The 22,146-nt window shown below is 32.9% G+C and overlaps 1 protein-coding gene across 1 annotated transcript; it reads right to left on the minus strand.

Annotated features, from left to right (window-relative positions):
• Positions 1-17,941: 17,941 nt before the first annotated feature.
• Positions 17,942-20,509, minus strand: LOC125069367. The gene is made up of 2 exons (XM_047678840.1): positions 20,197-20,509; positions 17,942-18,934 (listed from the first exon to the last, which is right to left on the minus strand). Exons 1-2 carry the CDS (start codon positions 20,398-20,400, stop codon positions 18,557-18,559), a joined length of 582 nt encoding a protein of 193 aa, XP_047534796.1. The 5' UTR covers positions 20,401-20,509; the 3' UTR covers positions 17,942-18,556.
• Between the last annotated feature and the right edge of the window lie 1,637 nt (positions 20,510-22,146).

Raw genomic sequence — 22,146 nt, forward strand, 5'->3', positions numbered from 1 at the left:
TAATTTTTGTATTTAATTTAAATAATATCAAACCAAATAATTTAATTACTGGATTATTTTTTAATTCTTAATAATTTAAAGATATTTATTTTTATTTATTAGATTGTAGTTATGTATATTTTATTTGTTTAATTGTTGACCTGTATTATATATTTACTAATATAAATATATAACGTTGTGTGTGACTATCTAATAATTAATAATTATGGCAAACTTTTTTCTAATTTTCACTAAAAACTTGCACAAATTAAAAAATAAATACGTTTTGTCGAAATACTATTTTCTGACGTTACTCTACTTCATACGACAAAGTATGTGCGTGTTGTATTTATGCACGCACATACTATTTTATGTAATGTACCTACTAGTGGTCTATCATTACTCGAAATGACACGGTCATTCATTGCTAACAAAAACATAAGATACATACGAGTAGATTCAAATAATAAGATAGAAAAAATGAGTCTAAGTTGGACTTGTCATTATTACGCGAAAAAATCCCAAATAAATCTCAAAATACACGTTATTTGTAGTGTAATATGTAATGTTTCTTTATAAATGTGTGTGTCAAGCACATGACATGTATTTTTTTTTAAATATTTTATTTTATTTCTTATATATATTACTTTCTGCCCTCTTACTCAATATAATACAAAATAAACCAATTAAGACAAATACCATATCTCCACCTGAGTAATTTTCCTAAAATGGGATAGAAAGTTTTTGCTCCAAGTTTTAATATATGTACATATAACTTTTATACGTTTAAACGTTTAATGTATCTGAACTCTTCCTATTGAGCCCTGGATGGCTTAGATTGCACCCGGTAGGTGAAAATTGTACTAATCCAAAACTTAATGCAGTTCTCAAAAGAGTAATTCGATATTATTGCAGGTTAAGCATTGATAGATCTCGAGTGAAATTGATGAAAAACGGAGCCGGCAAGAAGATCGGCAACGGATAGCGACTCCATTGAACAGTTTCGCCATGAAAAATGACCACTGAATATATTATCTCGCCTTTTATACGCGTGACGGGTCCATTACCATTTAGATTTGGGAGAAACGAACGTGCGATATTTTATTTTTGAACCATCGATTTCATTCGTCGTAAGTTTTGACTCGAAAGTCGAAATGGCTAGAAGACGAAATGATAATCTAAATATCCTGTATATAAATAGGCTCTTATAAATATAGCTTATTTTATTATAAATAATATTAGGAGTCATAAATTGTCCTAGTGCGTTAGAGATAAAGCCCGTTTATTGACAAAGGTTATAGAATATATAATAGCATATTACGACCCATGGGGTGGGAGCTGTAACACCTCAGACAAGTAAAAGCGTGGGGGGTAGCTGGTAATAAATAATCAGTGTTGAGTGTTTGTCGTACACAATTCATCCAATTGTAATGGCATTTTGGTGAGGTATTCAGCGTAATCCAGAAACGGCCCTGACCCACCTACCGCTGTGAAGCCAGTAATATAATCTTACACTCGTCTTATTTATAAAAGCAAGTCAAGTTACATCCTATAAATGTACCATTACTGGGCTAACGGTGCCTTTCCTTTTTTGAGCCAAGAGCTTACTCCACCAAGCTCCAATGCAGGTTGATAGATTCACATGACAGATTTTCATCCGCATCTCTCTTCTCATCCTTCACCACCAAGCCGAAATGAATGATATTCATTGCTGCTTGCCCGAATTTGAACTCAGAATCATCTCAGTCTTCTAACTACTGGCCAAAAAAACTAAAAGACGAGTCATAATTTTTTCTTTTCATATTCCATTCATCCGTGAAAAATAATATGTAAATGAAATCTCTGTAACAAAGAAAAAGATAAAATATTTCCAGAAATCATATTCGGGATAAGGGTTTCGTCAATTCTTCGTTTATCAAAATTTGTTCATTCAATTACTCTGTTGCTGCGAGGGAATTCGAAACTCGAGAACGATGAACGAATGAACATGAACGAATCAAATTTTTGTGGTAATGAAGCCTTCGAATGTTTTAAATTATATTTACGAGCTGGGCCTGCGATTTCGTTTTCACGAACTTTGGAAATAGTGATTAAATTTGAATTTATCCTTACTTTTTTTAAATAAAATAACGTTTATAAAAAAACCGGGCAAGTGTGAGTCGGACTCGCGCACTGAGGATTCTGTTCCACCACTGAAAGATTTATTCAGTATTCGGATCATTTCCTATACTTGTGCTTCGAGATATTACTTCTTGCCATATTGATGATTCTAGGTCTACGGAAAGTTCCCTGTAGATATTGAGCCATTTTACTATTGTATGGAAAATGCGTTATAAACGGTCATATATTTTGTGATATTATATGATTGTAGACTTAGAGATTTGACTTTTTCACAGCTCTAAGTGACCGCAGACCACAGTATTTGGTATTTCAACTTTATACCTTTACTCGTTTCTAGGGAAACGGACATAACGGACAGACAGACAGACAGATGAACAACAAAGGTTTCCTTTTTCCTCCAAAGGTACAGACCTCAAAGGTATAGCCTTAAAAGTGTACAAAAAATAAATTCAAATATTTTCAGCTATTTACTGGTGATAAATTAACAGACAGACCTACAAATATTCTCAATTTTTTTGCCATTGATGACAATTACTTACTAAGTATAATACTTCAGTTGAATGGCACATCCTTTATTAAGGCATGCGATGCACTGATATAACCAGATAAAGCCAACGATAGTAACATAAAACATATAAGAAAATGTATAGCATATATATGCACTTCGATTACTAATCTTAAACAGTCACTCAAATTAAAAAAAAATCAAAAGATGATTACAACCACTACTGACGTCATAAAATGTTCTCTGTGACCTTGGACCACAGGTGCAAAAACCAACGGAAAATAAAAATAAAACTCTTTTGCATTCAAAATATTTTAGGGAAATGATCACGAGAATAAGTTTCAAAATAAACACCACAGCATTACAAATAACAACTTTGGCATTTAGTTGACATATCGCGTCAAATTGATCGTGATTTTGGATAATCTATGATATTCACTATGGAATCCCGAAACGGAAGTTGTAATGAACTATGGAAGTAAAATATATGTAGATATAAGGTGTTAAGTAGAATAGTGTTGTATTACAGAGAAATAAATATTAATCGAAAAGTATTGGTGTGTAATATAGAAGACCTTTGAGCAAATCGATTCGATTTGAATAAGCTATACATACCATTTCGTTATTAACATCCAATTATAATTGACCTATATGTTGGGGTTCGGTGAGCTCTGACGCAATGATCCAAGTGACCCTGATTCTGTCCACAAGATTATAATGACGAGTATATTAGGCCGATGGGTGGGGTACGACTTGATTGCCTACCTACGTCCCTGTACTATTTAATGTTATCAATAACAACGGTAATCATGAAGATAACCTGCCTTTGTTTTAGGAATTATTAACTTTATAAATAATTTTCAAATCCTGCAGCCTAAGAAATTATGGATGGCTGATGCGAGCCGTTGTATTGTACTACATTATACCAACAAAGCGTTTAATTTATAAACTGAAATTTAGATACTATTATGAAATTTAGATATATTTAATTTAAAACCCGCTCCCTTCTAAAAGTGTCATTTTTATATCACACTCGTCTTTGACAACCATCGATCTATTTACCAAGATAGATGGATGTTCTTTCACGGCAACAGTTTTATAAATATGTTGGACAAAAGTCACGCTGCTCCAATACCTCGTTTGGGCAGATGTTATAAGGCAGATTTCCTTCCAAAACATAGCAGGCTTACTAGCGATATTTTCCTTCAACGCTGAGCACAAGATGAAGCATAAAATTAAAATTAAGGATACCAAACCTCCGTGTTGCCATCTCAGATCTTGTATATCCTACGAAAGCATATTTTTCAGTACATTGCAAATACATAAATTAGACTTTCGAAATATCCCTATAATTGAATATGTATATCGAAAGGTAGGCGTCAGGCAATCTGCCTGCAGGCGATATTCAGAGCCGTGGAATGTAAATAAATTCGTGTCGGAATCAATGATCGCGCTTCGCGGCTGTCTGCGTCTGACAGCGAGCGACAATCACGGCGCTTTACGCTACGATGATATTTAACTTCGCTTTAACTTGACGTTTTCGGTCGAAAAAATAATGTATGCGCCTTAAAAATACTCATTAATATTCACATAATAATACAGAGGCGAAATTACCATTTCATTGCATTCATAGACATAATTTAATTTAATTTGGGTACATATTAGTTGATTTGTTATGACTGCCTGCAAATCCTGAGTATTCCGAGGTTCGTACCTTTGGTCGGACAATAAGAAGATATTGGGGTTTTTCGGTTAATTGACTCTCAGTTGCTAAGTTAATAATAAGTCCAGAAAACACATTAGACTCTTAAAAGTATTTTTGATTCGTCATGTGAGGATGAACATGACGAATAAGATTATGTAAATGTAAAAAAATATTATGCAAAATTTTCGGGAGTTTAGATGTTACCGAGAAGAGCCTGAAAAATGACACATAGTTGTTCTTTATTGCACGTTTTATCATCCATGTATTCTTGTATTTCGTATATTATGGAAACGTATTCCTGACCCTAGCAATGATATTTATTGCGTCGAAAATTGGTGATTACGTATCATGTATTTGACGTGATTATGAGCAATTTTTGGAAATTAATAAATCGTTTGTTGAAATGACATGAGGCCAGTTGTTGGATTCTGATCACAAATAATATAATCGGATTAATTTAGCGTCACCACGAGTAACGGTCGCGCCGTGACGCGTTGTGATGCTGATTCATGTCAAGTGATCTCATTAAAATTCTGGAATATGAAAACGGCTATCAACATAACCTTATTAATAATTTACGCTATTCGTATTGGTCTATTTTTTAACCAAACCTAAGTTCTCATTTCGAGCCAACCAAGGAAATTAAAACGAAACTATCAGCTCATATGAACTAATTTTTGAAGTTCTTGTCATAATTTCATGTGCACGCGTCCTCACGCGTTGCCATCGAAATGAAATCCTTAACCAAATATATTTTAAAAAGCAGACCAGAGTTCCTCAAGCCCTAGGAAATCCGGCTAAAGAAACTTACGAGAAACATAATTATTAAAAAATACATCTCCATTGCCATAACCCGCGCTGATAATATGCTTTGCTTATGTTTTTAGAAAAACATAAATATAGCCATTATTGAGGCATAAATAATGAAAACAAGTGTCTAAATCTCAGTAAAGTAATTCCTTTTTTATAATTTGATTTGGCAACAGTTTGCGGCAGCGAGTGTGTTGTGGAATACTGGGGGTTGGGGATAGTAGGCAGGAGTGAGGGGGGACGAACAGAAACGAGTCCAACGCTAACAAGTAGCGGCGTTAACTCGAGGAACTCGTAACATTGGCGCGTAGCGACCTTCACGAGTGTATACGACGTAAGTGCTCGCGTTGATGACAATGGATTAAACGTTGAAACTTATAAAATAAAAAATAAATAAAAATCAAAATATACTTTATTCAAGTAGGCTTTTACAAGCACTTTTGAATCGTCATTTAACAAATTATTTAAAGTAAAGCTACCACTGGTTCGGAATGCAGATTCTACCGAGAAGAACCGGCAAGAAACTCAGTAGTTAAGTACACTCTTTTCAACATCTAAAAATACAGTCATGTTAGTTAAATACAATTATATATGTATGTTATGTCTCCTGCCTGAAAGTCAACAAGCAACTACACGCTTTTTTATTATCTATATAATCTTGTATCGAATAATATGCCTTCTTTACCAATGTATTTTTTACAAATGACTTGAATCTATGAATCGACCAAGTTAAAAATGTCTGTGGAATTTTATTATAGAAACGGATACCTTGCCCCAAGAATGATTTATTGACTTTGCGGAGTCGAAAGAAACTTGGCGTTATAAGCTTATCCTTACGTCTTGTGCAAATACTTACAATGATTATCACTGATTTTATCAAAGTGATCAATGCTACTGTGAATATACATAATATTGTTGTAAATATATTGTGACGCAACAGTGGGTCTTCCTAGTGGCCCAGTCACTAAACTTCAATTTTGACAATAATAACTTAATTTGAACCAAATTACTTACATACAATAGACATGGGCAAGCGGATACAATGATGTTAATATTAGATAACTTTGTGAGTCAACCTACACGAACTACAACTTACTGCCGATGACTATTTCGTTAACAATTCATTGAACATATTCGTAACTGTGTACTTCTTTTGTTTGAACAATAAATAAATTATTTATTTACTATTATTTATGAAAATCACAATTCTTACTTCTACAGAAGTCATCTTTTTAAAACAATACGCTTTAGACAAAAAATAAGGCGTGTATATTCTCGCGACTAGTTTTTTTTATATTGTATAACAATATAACGGGTTTGATTGACTTCGAAGTCCATTTTCCCCCTATTAGAGATTTTTGCGCTGTTTTTATGAATGCTTTTTTTCCAATTAATTTATATTTTATTATAGCTTTATGTTATTGCAATAGTTTAACTTATGAACAAATTAAGTAAGACAATGAGACTAAACGAAACAACCTTAACGCGAATGGCGTTCGTATATTACAGTGCGGCAAAACAAATGTTCCGAATAGAAACTTATGGGAGCACCTGCGTCACAGCCGGTTTGCTGTTAGTGTGAATCAAGCCTGTAGCCGGTTACTATTAGAAGTTACCGCCTAACTACAGGATATACCTAAAAGTGTTCTGGATGTGTGTCTCACAAATGAATAAAGTCCACCACATCTTTAAATTGCACATTGTTTTAATGTAAAATATTCTCAATCTTTAAATTTCTATTCGAGCTCTAAAAATATTAGGACCATATCAAAATTAGTTTGACTGAATATTTCAATGATGAACGAAATTGCAAAACATAAACGACTACTGTATTAGTAAATAGGAACCAAATTGTTTCAGAAAGGAAAAAGTATAACTAGAGCGTGGTTTGGGTCAGTCAGGAAAATTATCGTATCTGGAAAGCGAAAAAGAGTGTCTAGACACTCTTTTTCGCTTAACTTTAAGTAGACCATTAATATAATCTGCTTTTCAAAAACTTAGCATTAGCATTTTTTTTAGCATTAGCAGCCCGTAAATGTCCCACTGCTGGGATAAAGGCCTCCTCTCCCTTTGAGGAGAAGGTTTGGAGCATATTCCACCACGCTGCTCCAATGCGGGTTGGCGGAATACACATGTGGCAGAATTTCGTTGAAATTAGACACATGCAGGTTTCCTCACGATGTTTTCCTTCACCGCCGAGCACGAGATGAATTATAAATACAAATTAAGCACATGAAATTTCAGTGGTGCCTGCCTGGGTTTGAACCCGAAATCATCGGTTAAGATGCACGCGTTCTAACCACCGGGCCATCTCGGCCTGAAAACATAAACATCAGAAAATATTACACTAATAAAGCCAAAAGTGCATACGCAAACACGAACACTCTTCCGTCCCCCTCTCTGATATCTGGACAGAAAACCCTTTTTTAAATAGGATTTAAAGGCAGCACTTCGAGATCCGTAGTTCCCGAAACTCAAACGACTACACGCTCTCTCGTTAAGTCTATCCCTACTATTTAAATGTAAATATTTCTACGTAGCAAACTCGTAATGGCTTGTTCGCAGCGAAATAGTTGTAAATGTACTCTCAAAGCGGTTTGATAATTTAAGCCAGAATATCATAAAGTAATATAAACAGCATTAACCTGTAAATAAAATAATAAAAATAATAGTAAAGAACTTTGTGCACTTAAAGCACATACAATAAAAACAGACTACACAAAGAATATTCTTTGTGTAGTCTGTTTTTATTGTATGTGGCGTATATACGCTTTGTCGATAAGAGAATAGATTGATTTGGTATCAAGGATGCAGCCTTAAGCTGCTTGTCCACTAATGTCAAATGTCCCACTGTTGGGCTAACGCCTTCTTCATCTTCTCTTCATGTAGTAGATTTCGATTCGACACTTACGTTAGCACACGATCAATTACAAACACAAATGAAGCAAAAGAAAATTTAATGGCCGAGTTTGAACCCGTATATTCGGTTAAGCTTTGACTTCCAACCACTAGACCTCGAGATTTTCAAATAAGAAAATACACCGCATACAAAATTACCATGAAAACATTTTATTGTAAATTAGATTTAAATCTTAAATCAGTAAATGTAAGCCAAAGGCTGTCCTCTGATATCATCGTGCTTAAGAGCAGTCAGAGTAATCCTATTATCAACTTTAATTAATTTAAACCTTTGAACTCGGCTCGCGGTTGCCCCACACGTGTATGTATCACAAGTACTTGCATATTATATTGAATAAAGCGCCTCCATCCATTACCCTTTGGGATGGGAGCTCCTGAAAAAGGTAACGCCAACGCTAGAGACATAAAAAAAATTTTTATAACTTTTTAAAAAACATTTGTTTTTATAACAACGCCAAACTGTATATAACTACATATGACTATATATATTGATTTTAATTGATGTATTGTGACGTATACTTATGGAATTTATATTCGTGACTTAAATGAATAAATAAGGCAATATTTTAAAAGTAAAAAAATACGCTTTTGTTAGTGCACCGTGTGGGGCTTGTCAAAGCAAACTGAATTAGCCCAAACTCGAGAGGCTTGCGAGTAGTCATTAACGAGTTCTACTATTTACTTCCTGACTGTATCGTCAGATTACCTTCGAATTGATGGAACATTTAATTGAGGTGAAAAGCGATTTCTTAGGTGTGTGTACCAACTGACTTTGTTAGTTACATACAAATTAACCTAAATTCTTTTTTTAAAAAAAAAAAACAAGTCCATACATCATAACCTCGTGGAATGATAAACAGCCAACAGTACCCCCTTTTTAATTCTCCATTCTATACTAACATTAAAAATGTGAAGTGAATTTGTTTGTTCGGTTAAAAGCGCTAATCTCAAAAATAAATATTTGTCTTTACCGATGAACGCTAGGACAAAAGGAGAGAAAATTATTGTAAGCGGTTTCGGAATATGTATGACAGAAGTAATATAGCCGAACGAAGTCGGGTCGAACCGTTAGTACATACATACATACGTACATACATATTATACGTACAAGTGGCCACCCGCGTCTTCACACGTTTAAGGTTTCGACGGAATGAATTTATTTACAAAATGTGTCATATACAAAAACTGAAAATTGAATTAACCAATAAAATAATTACGCTACATATTTACAAATTGTTCGTCCAAAGAAAACGCTTACATTACATTTCTTCCAATAAAAACATATACAATATGAATACGAAAAAAATAATATTCAGCCACTTAAAAGTTATACATTAAAGTTGAAAATATTTTAGATATTAATTTACAATTTTTTCTACCAATGACGAAGACTCAGAATTATAGTATTTCTTTGTAAGAGGGGATGATATATATGGAATGCAATTATTTTTTTGACTACCACCGAGCGCGTCATTGGACATCGACGGTCGTATGTAATTATTATGTAAAACCTACAATTTAATAATTCAGATGTAAAAGCGTAACAAACAAACGCATTTTAGCGTCGATTATATTAGTTATGATTACACCAATTGTTGTTCACTTGATCTTTCGATGTAACCACTTTTCAGCTCATGAAAGCTTTTATTTTTATATTCTTTTACAATGAAATTTTCATTGCGTAATTTAATAAAATCATTTTAAGTGATGTAAAAATATTGTCAAAAGAAAAACTTGTTAAAATAAATCATTGAAGGCTTTTAAATCCGTCAGTGCAAAATATGAAAATAATTTATCAACAGTTCCTTTTATTGTAACGCTTCGAGTGATTCCAGTATATTCTGCTGACAAAAGCTGTGCCAAGATGCTCAACCTGCACTCCGGTCATAACTGAGCTGATAACCTTAATTACATTATCCAGGTATGTGGATTCGTTCTTAAGCTTATCCAGAGCAAAGCTTATCTACTTCCTATTCGAACTTACAAAGTCGTTTAGATTCAAAACTTTAAAACGTAATGTACTCTAGAGATTTTTATCCGTTCGACAATGCTTATGTTTCCATTTTAAATTATAATTATTTTAAGTATAAGTACGTCTGAATTAATTACTTATAAACATGATTTTGAATATATATTAGCCTGCTACCATAGTTATCTCTATTTAGTAAATTAATGTTATTAATTGGTAGGGTTTTGAGCACGCCCATCTGGGTACCTGACACTGGGTATTTGAGGGGTGAATGTTCCATTGTAACGACAGGCACAAGGGACATTACATCTTAGCTCCCAAAGATGGTGGCGCATTAGCTATGCAAGGCAGGATTAATATTTCTTACAGTGCCCGTGTTTATGGGCGGTGATGAAAACTTACCATCATTTGGCCCATTTGTTCATCTGCTTACCTATATTGAAAATGTGAAAGCTTAGTGTTAAGTTTTTCATTTGGTAATTTTGTGTTTCTAATTCATCTCCTGATCTGAAGGAGAACATTGCAAGAAAAACTGTCTCCAAGAATATCTAGAACATTATGCATATAACAACGTGCGTGTATAGGCACTAAACCTTCGTCAGAAGTCCTATTTTAAGCGTTACGTATTACGTACATGTAGAATCTTGATAAAACATATTATATATCCATTCAATTGAAACTTGTGTTATTTTTAATGAATGTGAAAATTATACCACTAGCATATACGAGTATATATATATATATATATATATATATATATATATATATATAACTATACTTTTGCATAAATAACTAAGCCATGCAAGGAATGCAAAATAGCGTTACGGTAAATTTTTGTGAAGAATTGAACGAGAAATATTGGTGAAATTTCCATAATTTCATAAATTTCCGCCACAGACGATACAAATTGAATTTATAACGTAAAATGTTTTGTTTTTATTTCCAAATTCGTACCGTGTGAATGTGTTCTCTCGCGACGTGTCACGCTTTCAATACAGTTATTTTCCGATATAGGCCACTTCTTCCAGGTCACCGCTCGGTGATATTTACAGTATATACCAATTGACCTGTTTTATATGAAACGGTAGTCACACATAAAAGCTTGAAATTGAGTTGTCTCAGCTAGAAACAATAATACGGGCGAATGCATAGAATCTAGATGCAATTTTCCGTTGATTTAGTGTCTACAAATCCCAAGACCCTGGGCCCTAATTCTGGTGACAAATTGTCAGTTTATCCCAATCGAAACGAAACGCAATCGTTGCCATTTAACCGCCTACCTATTTTACAATTCAATATTCGGAATAGAATCGGGAACGTATCGTTATAAGGTTATAAGGTACTATTTGGTTCCCTGATTTATGATGCAGAGTTGAGGAAAACAAACGGATTTTTCTGTCATTAATTCTCAGCCTGATTTTTTGTTTATCTCCCGCATAGGGTAGTTCTTTTTGATTACCGGGAATGAAATTCCGTCACAATGTCTTCAATATTAAATTTGCATATTAATACTGTGTAGATGCAAATATTCGTTAAACTTTTGTCTTTATGGATATCAGTCACCAGCAGACATTTCATTTCTCGTGTATTGTCTTCTGTGGGCTTAATAATCCTTTGATATTAAATGGAATTAATTCTATGCTTGCTATTTTATTGTAAATCAATGGTATATAAAATAAATACACCAATACAGTTTATATTAAATCGGTGTTAGTCATTTAATCTTCTAATTCACGCGGAATAATCTTGTACTAATTCCAAAGCAATACGAAAATCTTTTCGAATTCGATTACACTTACTTTTATGAAATTGGATAAAATAACTAAATAGGTATGTATGTAGGTATGTTACATTAACTTTATACAATAAACATTCACGTAACTGTATGAATAAATATTTCTAGCATACATATATAATATATAATATATTGAGGTTTTATTGAGACAATAAAATTATTTTTTTATGGTAATTGCAACAATTACAATCTTTGAATAATTCTGAGGTAATTATTTCCATATAAACTTGAAGATATTTTTGATTTTCGAGTCCAGTTGATTTTTTTGAGGCTAGATTTTGGATTGGTAATGGATGCGACAAGTATGAGCTTGGGTGCGTACAACGGATAGTAATTTGCATATCAGTATTCCGACTGGAAATGAGTATTAGGAATTGCAATAATTTAAAAAAATTGCAGAGTTATTGTCAGCAGGCAAAGGTGATTGACTCATTATTTGCTCAGTAAATTAAATAATGATACATATACGATAACATTAATATTGTTTGTTTTCTTTATATTAAGGTTAATAATGATTATATTTTACGAAAGGTTAATTGAGATGGATTTGTAAAAAACGTGTTCGAAAAGACTAAATAAAAAGTTGTCAATCAACAAACGATTCATAAATATAAAGAATCAAATATTTCCTATATGAAAAGAAAGTTCTCATTCCTACAAAACCCCCTTAGTCGCCTCTGAAGCGAGCCACCTGGAACACCTACGTCCACTGAGCCCCGAGATATCATATCCGATGAATATGTAATCTTATTTGAATAGTAAATCGCTTTAGGGTGACATTTTAAGTGATTCAATCTACTGAGCTACCGTCCTCGAAGTCTCTTTACTAAAACTGGTCAAGTTTCTGACAATTTGGTCGATGTACGCCTTGTACACATGACGCTTCGACCTCTCTCCCAATACCAGCGTAATTTGAGAGCTGAGTAAATGTAGAGAGATTTTAATCTGTTGAAACCTCAAAAGCGGAACATCGTGTTGAACGTCACTCTATCAACTAAAATACGGAACAAATTTACAGAAAAACAATTCATGATGATAAAAAAATAATAAAAGTTTTTTTTTTTTAATTGTCAATAATCCTAATATCACAATAGTTTAGTAGAACTGAAATGAATTGCGTGATCTAGTCATCTCTGGTATTGGTGCTGAACATCTTGTTGGATAATTTTCTCTGTTATTTTTTTTTTTATTCTTTTAAATAAGAAACAATGCCACATATTAAGGAATTACGAATATTCCTATTTGCCCCTCCGATTAAGCTTGCGCTAGGAATGGGGGACGAGAATGGGTCAGAATCGAACGTTTGACTTATTACATACCTTAACATTACTTATTGCATTGCTAATAAATAAAATAAGGGCACAAGAGGCATAACCTCCTTCATGTATACTTACCAAGCGGCGGTTATTTGACGTTATGCCTTTTTATAATAAAATTAAACAACAAGACGTTGGAATTAAAATATTATTTTCTTGTATCTTCATTTATCTTAGAATAAGAAGACAAGTAATGTGATGTATGTATTAAATTTTTATGATATTTATATAGATATGAGAATAATAAACCCATTTGCAAATAAACGGGCACCCAAGACATTTTTTCACAACTATGAAACTCTTAAACAAAAGAGGTTTTATATGCATTAAATTAATTAGAAATTGTTTCAAATTTGGAAATTTCAAATTTATTTAACAATAGGTACTCTATTCAATTCGAGCATTTTCTCGCAGTTTGTGTTTAGATATACCAGTTTAAGAATACTATTGTTGTTTTAGGTTATAGACTAAAAAGGTATTTACTGATATGTTTATCTGCAAAATTAATTTGAGTCTGCAATCAAACGCATAGATCAATCTTCTTCACGTCTTCTTCATCCGACGTAACTTCGGCGAATCCGCGATCTGTTAGCACAACTAAAATCCATGAAGCATAAGCATAAATAAATAAGAAATTCATAATAATAATTTGTTCAAATAAAATAATTTAAACCTTTAACGACTCGTTACCAAAAGCAACATAAGTAAATGCATTACGCGTTATATATATTTACAATATTTATTTCCTTATGTAATGAATACAAAAAATAAAATAACAATAATTAATAAACATTCGTCATGAGCCAAAAGACACGGGGATGCCTACTGGCTAGAAGATATGAATCTTAACTACAGATCTCGTTCACACCCAGGCGAGCAACACAGAACACCACAACTTATCGTGTACATAATTTGTCTAGATAACATTTTTGGCAAATAGTAATAAAAAAGACACAAAAAAACTGATTAGGAAATCGTCTTAAGGTAACCTAACAAAAACTGTTAAATAAAATTTTGCTAGTTGTGATGCACCATCCACATTGCGTGGTGTAATAAACTCCAAACCTCTTCCATAAGAATAAAGATTTGGATAGCAGTGGCATATTTACGAGCACAATAGAAATAAGATGATTTTTATAGGAATTATTTTGAACGTCCGCTCCAATTAATGGATTAGTTTTGTATACATCTGTATCCAAACTAATCATTCTTAGTACTAATAATTATTTGATTTCGACTAGTGTAATAAATGTAAGTGCGTGCGTAAGTAGTTAATTAAATACTCATGAAATCTGTTAGTACACAAACGCGAAACGGAGAGGTAATGATTATAATAGTAGTGTGTTGTAGCAACAGTACCTATTATTACATAATGAACACTGACGCTAGTTTGATGAATTTTAATGATAAGCAACAGTGCTGGAAACACAACACAAAAACCAACATTATAATATGACGAAATGTTTCTTAGACTAGCTATCAGACCCGGCTTCGCACGGGTTGAATAAGGGTAATAATATATCTCTATTGGTCGGGTTGCTATATTTTTCTCACAAAATTTCAAAAAACATCACCACATATCAGCTAATTCACACAAACATTATGAATTATACATCTACACTTTCTTCATGAATCACTCCACTACGTCCATTAGTAGTAAACTATAAAAAATTGGATGGATGGATGGTGTCGTTATGTATCTCTACATTGCACATTACAGTGATTCCGAATATTTCTATATTCCTCACAGTTTTTGTCAGTAAGGTTCGACCTATATTTTAAAAGTATACAAAACCGAGAAAATATCGCCATTTGTTCTTTCGGTGTTGTAGTCTTTTAATGTCATTGGTAAGCCAGGGAGCTGGCTGATGTTTTATACGTAGAGGAGAAATAAAAGCGTGGGTGTCATATAACTGCGTTAACAAGGAGTCCAAAAATGCAACCCTTTCATCGATTGCATCGTAGCCACTATTACTGACGAAGCGATTTTGGATGCATCTTCACGCAAACGACAGATATCCATATCACGAAAATTATGTAGCATAGTATGTAATTTTTAAGATAGACAATCATGACAGATCATGATAGGAGAATACTGTAGCGTTGCACTGATCATGTATTTCAACATTGTCTGTGTAAGACACAATAATTAAGTCGAGAAATGAGGGGATGGACGGACGGAAAGAAGTGTGTGAGTGTGGCAGAGAGAGGAAGAATATATAAATGTAATAAATATTAAAAACTTTTCAAGAAGGTATTCTAGTGAGGAAAAGTAATCGATTGTTAGGCAAGGAACATAAAAAAACACAATTGACCTTTACAATGGAATAATCATCAAAGCTTCAAATCATCAAATCATTTTCGTCTTGAGCCTTACTATTATCAATAATTATACATGTGTATTAAATAACAATAAATAATTAAGAATATCGTGAATTAAACTATCACTATAAACAATACATAAATATGAAACATTTCATTTTTACCTCTTGCCTGTCAGCTGTTGAAAGACTATGAGCTTAATAAAACATTGTATATACGTATTTTTGTCTGCTTATCAACGACTACAAAAAAATCCATGTATATACATGGCAAAAACATGAGAGTCCAGAGCGTGACAGCTGTCACTAATAGATAATATTGAATAATTTGTATGTATTAGACATCTGTCAAAAGTAATAAGAATTTTAAACTACTTACTTATAAATACAAAAAAAATCAAAGTTAATAAGAGATTATGTAAACTATTAATAATTAAACTAAACAAATACATTATTATAGTAAGCAGATATTAACAAAACCGAGAATACTCGGTTTAATCACTTTTTAATAATTAACTTGGATCGAGGAACTGTAATTTTGCTGTCTGGACCTGTTTGAGCCTTGATTTCTGGAGATTTTAACAGTATAAACATCATCGAGGGGATACAGCATCGAGTTCAGCGAGTGATTTAATCTGATGATCGCGATCCATGTGGAGCTAAAATGAATATCCATCCATCCCGGGTCCAATTCGTTACGCCAGTGCCTTTAAATTTAAACTTGGCAAACCATACCTTATCCTGCACACTAATATCACCGAATTTAACCACAATTGGCCTATTTCGGTTGCCTGTAGACTTACCAAGCTGATAGGAAGATTTGATGCTAGAACTGAACTGAGAAGTTTGTTAAGTCCAAGTGATCGGCAACTAGACTAGTCACTCGAGCACTGGTCTTCTCAGTTTTTTCTTCTGGCACTCCATGAAGAAGTAGTATTTTGAGTCTTCTATGCAGTTCCTACCTGTCCAAATCCCTTCCAAGGATTTCTACTTTACAATCAGGAGTACTGAGAGCAGATATAATAAAGCTTCTACACTTAATGAAATCTGATGAAAGTGATGGTGTAACAACGAATGAAAATGAGTTTTCTAGCTTGTGTTGAAACTCACTCTTTGTGCATTAAATACTTCAGTCGTGGCAGACAACGAATATTTAACTGACTGCATAGTGTTAGCAGTGATTAATTATTATTTGAGTATATTATTTTATTGTAAAGGAGATTGTAAGCTGGTAGGTAATGTTATTTAAATGTACGTTAATATATATTTAAATAAAGAAATAAAAAAAAAACTCAAGAGAGCACTAAAAGCTGCAACTTGTTTGACTCGTACCCGCAGAGAGTATTATTGTTATTTTATTGATATTATAAATGTTGTCCCAAGCAATTCATTGAATTTAGACCTAAATGACATTTCTATGATTGGATGAATGTATGAAATATTGTTGGTCTCTATGATATGCTGAATTTGATAAAATTATTGATGTTAGTTTTAAATTATTGTAATACTCTCATTATTTCATATTGTTGATGACTATACATGTATAGTATATCATGTTTAATGCATATAAACAATTATTATTATTATTATTCATCAGAATGTTTTACTTCTTATATTAATTGATCATAGTATCATATCTGACAACAGTCAATATAATTTAAGCATGTAAATTCAGGGAATGTTATTTAATCTTTGTGTTTGGCTTACCACCATTTTACGTCTTTTATTTTTACTGTTTGCATAAACACAATATGAATTATTCTTCTATGTGGTGGATAAAATAATATGTAGTATGTATGTAGTATAATAAAATAGTATGTGTAAGTTGGCAATTTATAATTACATGGAGCAACAATGCCATATTATACATGCGAGTATAAAAAACAAAATATTATTTACTTAAGTAGAGGTATGCAGAGCAAATTAACCACCTGATAGTAAGTGGTCACCAACGCACATAGACAATGGTGCTGTAAGGAATATCTAATGAATGGATGGTACCTACCTAGATGGATTTGCACAAAGCCCTACCACCAAGAAACTCATTAATTACTTTCTTTCACCATTCCAATTACAGAACACAATTAAATCTATATAAAACAACAAATACTAAGTTCATGATTTTTTATTATTACTATATCTTGTATAGCGCAATATACCTTATATAATCTGATGAGATATGCACAATAATAATTATTAGTTCACTTTATTTTAATTCTATAAAAATGTCATTTTCTTGCAGATTTATTTTCACTACTGGGCAATTTAGGATCAATTCCTTTCTGTCATAATTGATGGTAGGTCTTAGTGCAAGCCCCTCTAGTTAGGTAGCCCAGTCCTCAGATGAAGATGAAAAAATAAGGGTGCATTGTCAAGAGCAATAAAAATTTAAAATTATAAACAGTAAAAAAATATTTATTTATAAAACATATTAACAAAAAAAAATACATCCTAATACAAAAAAGACACAAATGTAAATTGCAAAAATTTTCATTCGTGTCTTTTTTTTTTAATTTGCGTGGCTTCTTTACTTGAAGAAAATCTTTAGACAAAAAAAAATGGTAAATTTCTCGTTCTACTTTCGACGGAATATCTACATCTAAATGCGTCACCGATCTAAAGCATATCGTATGCAAGAACTACCCCAACAGCATTAAAACTATAACGAATCCTTGTTACCAGACAGCCAATAAAGTCTGTCAAAAACTTCCCGCACACACTAGCACGCCACAAACAAACGGATTAAGGAAAGCGAATGTTAATCTTAATCTGCACTAGCTTGTGATAAATTTCACAAGTATAAGTCACCTACATAAATTGCTAAATGGTTAAGCTGTTTATTTTAGACAAATAATTTACGTAACGTACTTAAGCATATCACAACATTCCTAGTATAAAACAAAGTCGCTTCCCGCTGTCTGCCCGTCCCCATTAGATCTTTAAAACTACGCAACGGATTTTGATCATCTAAGTATATCAAGTATCAGCATTGCACCCGTGCGAAGCCGGAGCGGGACGCTAGTAGGAATATATAACATTAAAATGATCTAAGATAGCATTTCAGTTACAATTTTCCGGAGCAAAATTCTAAATTAATAATTGATGTACGTAAGTAATTATGTATCTCGTCTTCTTTTCGTTTTCTTTACGTATATAATGCTGACGATGTAAGGTTCACGAGGTTCGACCCGATCATCACAAGCTTCCTCACCAGTTGCCTTGTTTGTACTGAGCTTGGAGTATTCCTGCGCTGGGTCTCCATCCACTGCTTCTTCTAGATCTCTTGCCTCAGTCGGGTCGCTATTACAAGCTGTTTCACTGTCACTCCCCTCATCCTTAATGTGCAACGGGCTACTGAACTCTATCTGATTTCCCGATACACTGGTGACTCTGTTTTGACAGTGAAACTTATGTGGCAGAACACCTTTCCTCAGACATAGTCTCGACGATCCGACTAATTTCCATTTTAAATAATTTGCCATGTCATGCTCCAACTACAATAAAACATTTTTTTTATACTAAAGAATACATAAAAAAGTTACGTGCAATAATAATAACACGTGCAAATATATAAAAATTCATATAAAATATAAATAATAGATTCATTTAGCACATATATGTACTTAGTTTCAATTGTTAGCGCACTGATGTATTAAGGAGCGGTTTATACTTCTCGCTGTGCCAGTGTCTACGAACAAATTACAGAGATTACAACTAAATATATTTAAGTAGGTATTTTAATTTTAAGACTAAATTGAAAACATCTGCACTTTGCGTAATTAAAAATACGAGAGTATATTTTAGAACGAAAGAAAGAATTCAAAAATGATTTACAAAGTTTTTGGCTTATAAAGATAGAAGCTGTCCATATTGTGCAGACTATTACACACGACTGAAACACTTCAAACTTGCCACATTGGAAAACGATTCATAACTTAATGTCTGCATAAATGAATCCATGGTTCAATAGACTCGCAAAAGTTACTTTCTCAAAATATAAATGTCCCGAGAACGATTCCGCGTCACCCGATTCAAAATACCTTCGCTATTACTAGATTTCGTTCAAATATAGGGAAGTTTTCCCCGATGATCCGATTTATTATTTATATTTATTTATACAAACACATTGATAAATATGCCCGTAAAAGCAATAGTTTTAAGAAAAAATTAGACTCTGCTCAATTAGTGTCAAAATTTATTTTGTTTTTATCCCTTTTTAATTTTAGTTTTTTGTTTGTTCTTTCGTATTGTTGTTATTATTTTAAAGATATATTAATGTAGGAGTGTAGTGTTTTTTTTTGTTTTTAAAATGTATGTAAGAATTTGTTTCGATGGTGTTTCGAAAATCTATAAATAAATAAATAAAATAAATTTGTTCAAAATAGTCCTAAGTCCAACCTAGTGGCCACATCAATTTGAATCATCGGTTTTCATTATCATTTATTGATAATGGGTAAAGTGTAAACAAATCGTTTTTTCTTAAAAACCTAGTTTAATGGCCAGTATACTACTTCATAGCAACAACAACTTGAATTTGAGACTCATTCATAATAACAATTTACAATTTCGTAACTTGACGCATAAACACATTATTATTATTGACTTTAAATTTTATTATTTACATCGCAAATAATTCATTGCGCTTGCTACATATCCAGACAGCAGTAAAGTTATCAATACCTAATAATTAGTTAATGAGTCTAAATAATTCTAAGACTCGTTATCTTTGTAAACGTGATAAGAAGCATTCACTTACGTCAAAGTGATCCTCACAACAATAACGACTCGAATTCGGATGTAGGGGCCGGTGTTTCGGTTGAAGTCGGCCCATCGCTCGACACCACTCGCTTCGTGTCTGCTCCCCGACCGGAATGCTAAAGAATAACTTATTTGGCGTACGAATTGTCGTATTCTTACAATCGGGCACAACACAACACTTGTACATAGATTTTTTAGACATTTTGATCGGGCTAAATATGTAAACAAAATACGTTCTATGCGGCCGCCATGAATCGAATATGTCAACAGTCAACGTGAATGAGCACGAGTGTGAGCGAGACTCATGGATGTGCGACACGTGCCGCCGATTACATGTGGGCGAGTGACGTCAGAAACGCGCGATGCGAAAAATGGCGGCGGAACGGGAGTGAACGGCCCCAGCCCCGGCCGGCCCGGGTGTTTCTTGTTAAGTTTTGACTGTGAAATTGTCGTATTATGTTATCACATTAAACTAGTTACCCGTCCTGTCTTCGTAGAAATAAAATTACAATTTGATTAAATATATTTTTATAATGATATAAAAGCAATTATTTTTTACCGGTATAACAATTATATCAATAAAAAATGTCATTCGTACCGACGTCTATTCGTCTTCTTCTCATGGTGCATTCAGAAAATATAATATATTTTATAAGTTTGACATGCAATTATCATTAACATAAAACGCTTAAAATTTATAAGTAGGTACATTTGTCATTCGTGTGGTAAGAATACCATACTGCGTGACATGGAACTAAACATGAAATGGTTACTTACTGTGATTATCAAAAATAAAATATACTTACTGGAAAACTTTACTGTATCAATTCCATCTTCAGAGATTATTAATCCGACCATATTCTCATAATAATTATCTATATAAAATTCGAACCGAATTCGCGGGACTACCCAGGTGTGACCACTCAACTTAAATGATAAAAAAACCTAGCCTAGCCTTGTTTCGTACCAAAAATCATCAATATTGGTCCAGTCTTTTAGTCGAGAAAGCTTAACAGACAGTTACTTTCGCATATATAAAATATATTTATATATATAAACATACTATGCATTAATATCATCATAAACGTAAAGAATAAGAGGTAACATATCATACAATTAATATATTTTACGTGAATGGCGTAATCAAAAACGTTCAACCTAATAACGATCTATTAACGTATTGTATTATATTATATTTATAACTATGTTTAATTCATATTTGTATATATTTAAAGACTTAATGTTAATAATTCTTATGTAAATAAATATATTATTAGCATATATACGCATTGTATTAGTACGTTGTACGCAATATTCGCATATCTAGTCTTTTTAAAACCTGTCTATCTGCGCAGCCATCCGTGTCTAATTTCTGCTCGGCTTATTTAATCACGCGTATTGTATTAAACTATTTATTATAGAATAAGCTTAAGCTATAACCATTGAGAATACTTAATATTTTGTTTTACGATATAGGCTGGCGTTCGGACAAATGGGACACTTGATTGTAAATGGTCACCGCCTTTGGAAGCTATCTATTTGGTGTTTTATCCCTTGTGCCTTTAGATACACTAGCTCAATCAACCTTCCAACTGGAACACAACAACCTTAAGTATTGCTGTTGAAAATCTGATAAGTGGGTGTCTGACCAGTGGGTGAGAAACTTCTTAGACATGTCTATACTAACATGCTACAGATATAGACGTCTCGTCGTGACGTCATACGTAAGATGGTGAGAAACGTCAATGTGAAATGCAAATGGCGGATGAAGTAACGTACTGGTATTATCACATTAAGCTATAAACAACAGTAGCATAATAATATATTTAGTTATTCTTACCTCCAGTTTCTGAAACGCTGATCAAAGTCAAATTAAGTAATTTTATTTTAATCTGAATTGTGATTGGTCTATAACAGACGACCAATGAAAGTTCTGTATTCAAACCGA

Source organism: Vanessa atalanta, chromosome 15 (assembly GCF_905147765.1).
Source record: "Vanessa atalanta chromosome 15, ilVanAtal1.2, whole genome shotgun sequence".
NCBI classification, from domain to species: Eukaryota; Metazoa; Arthropoda; class Insecta; order Lepidoptera; family Nymphalidae; genus Vanessa; species Vanessa atalanta.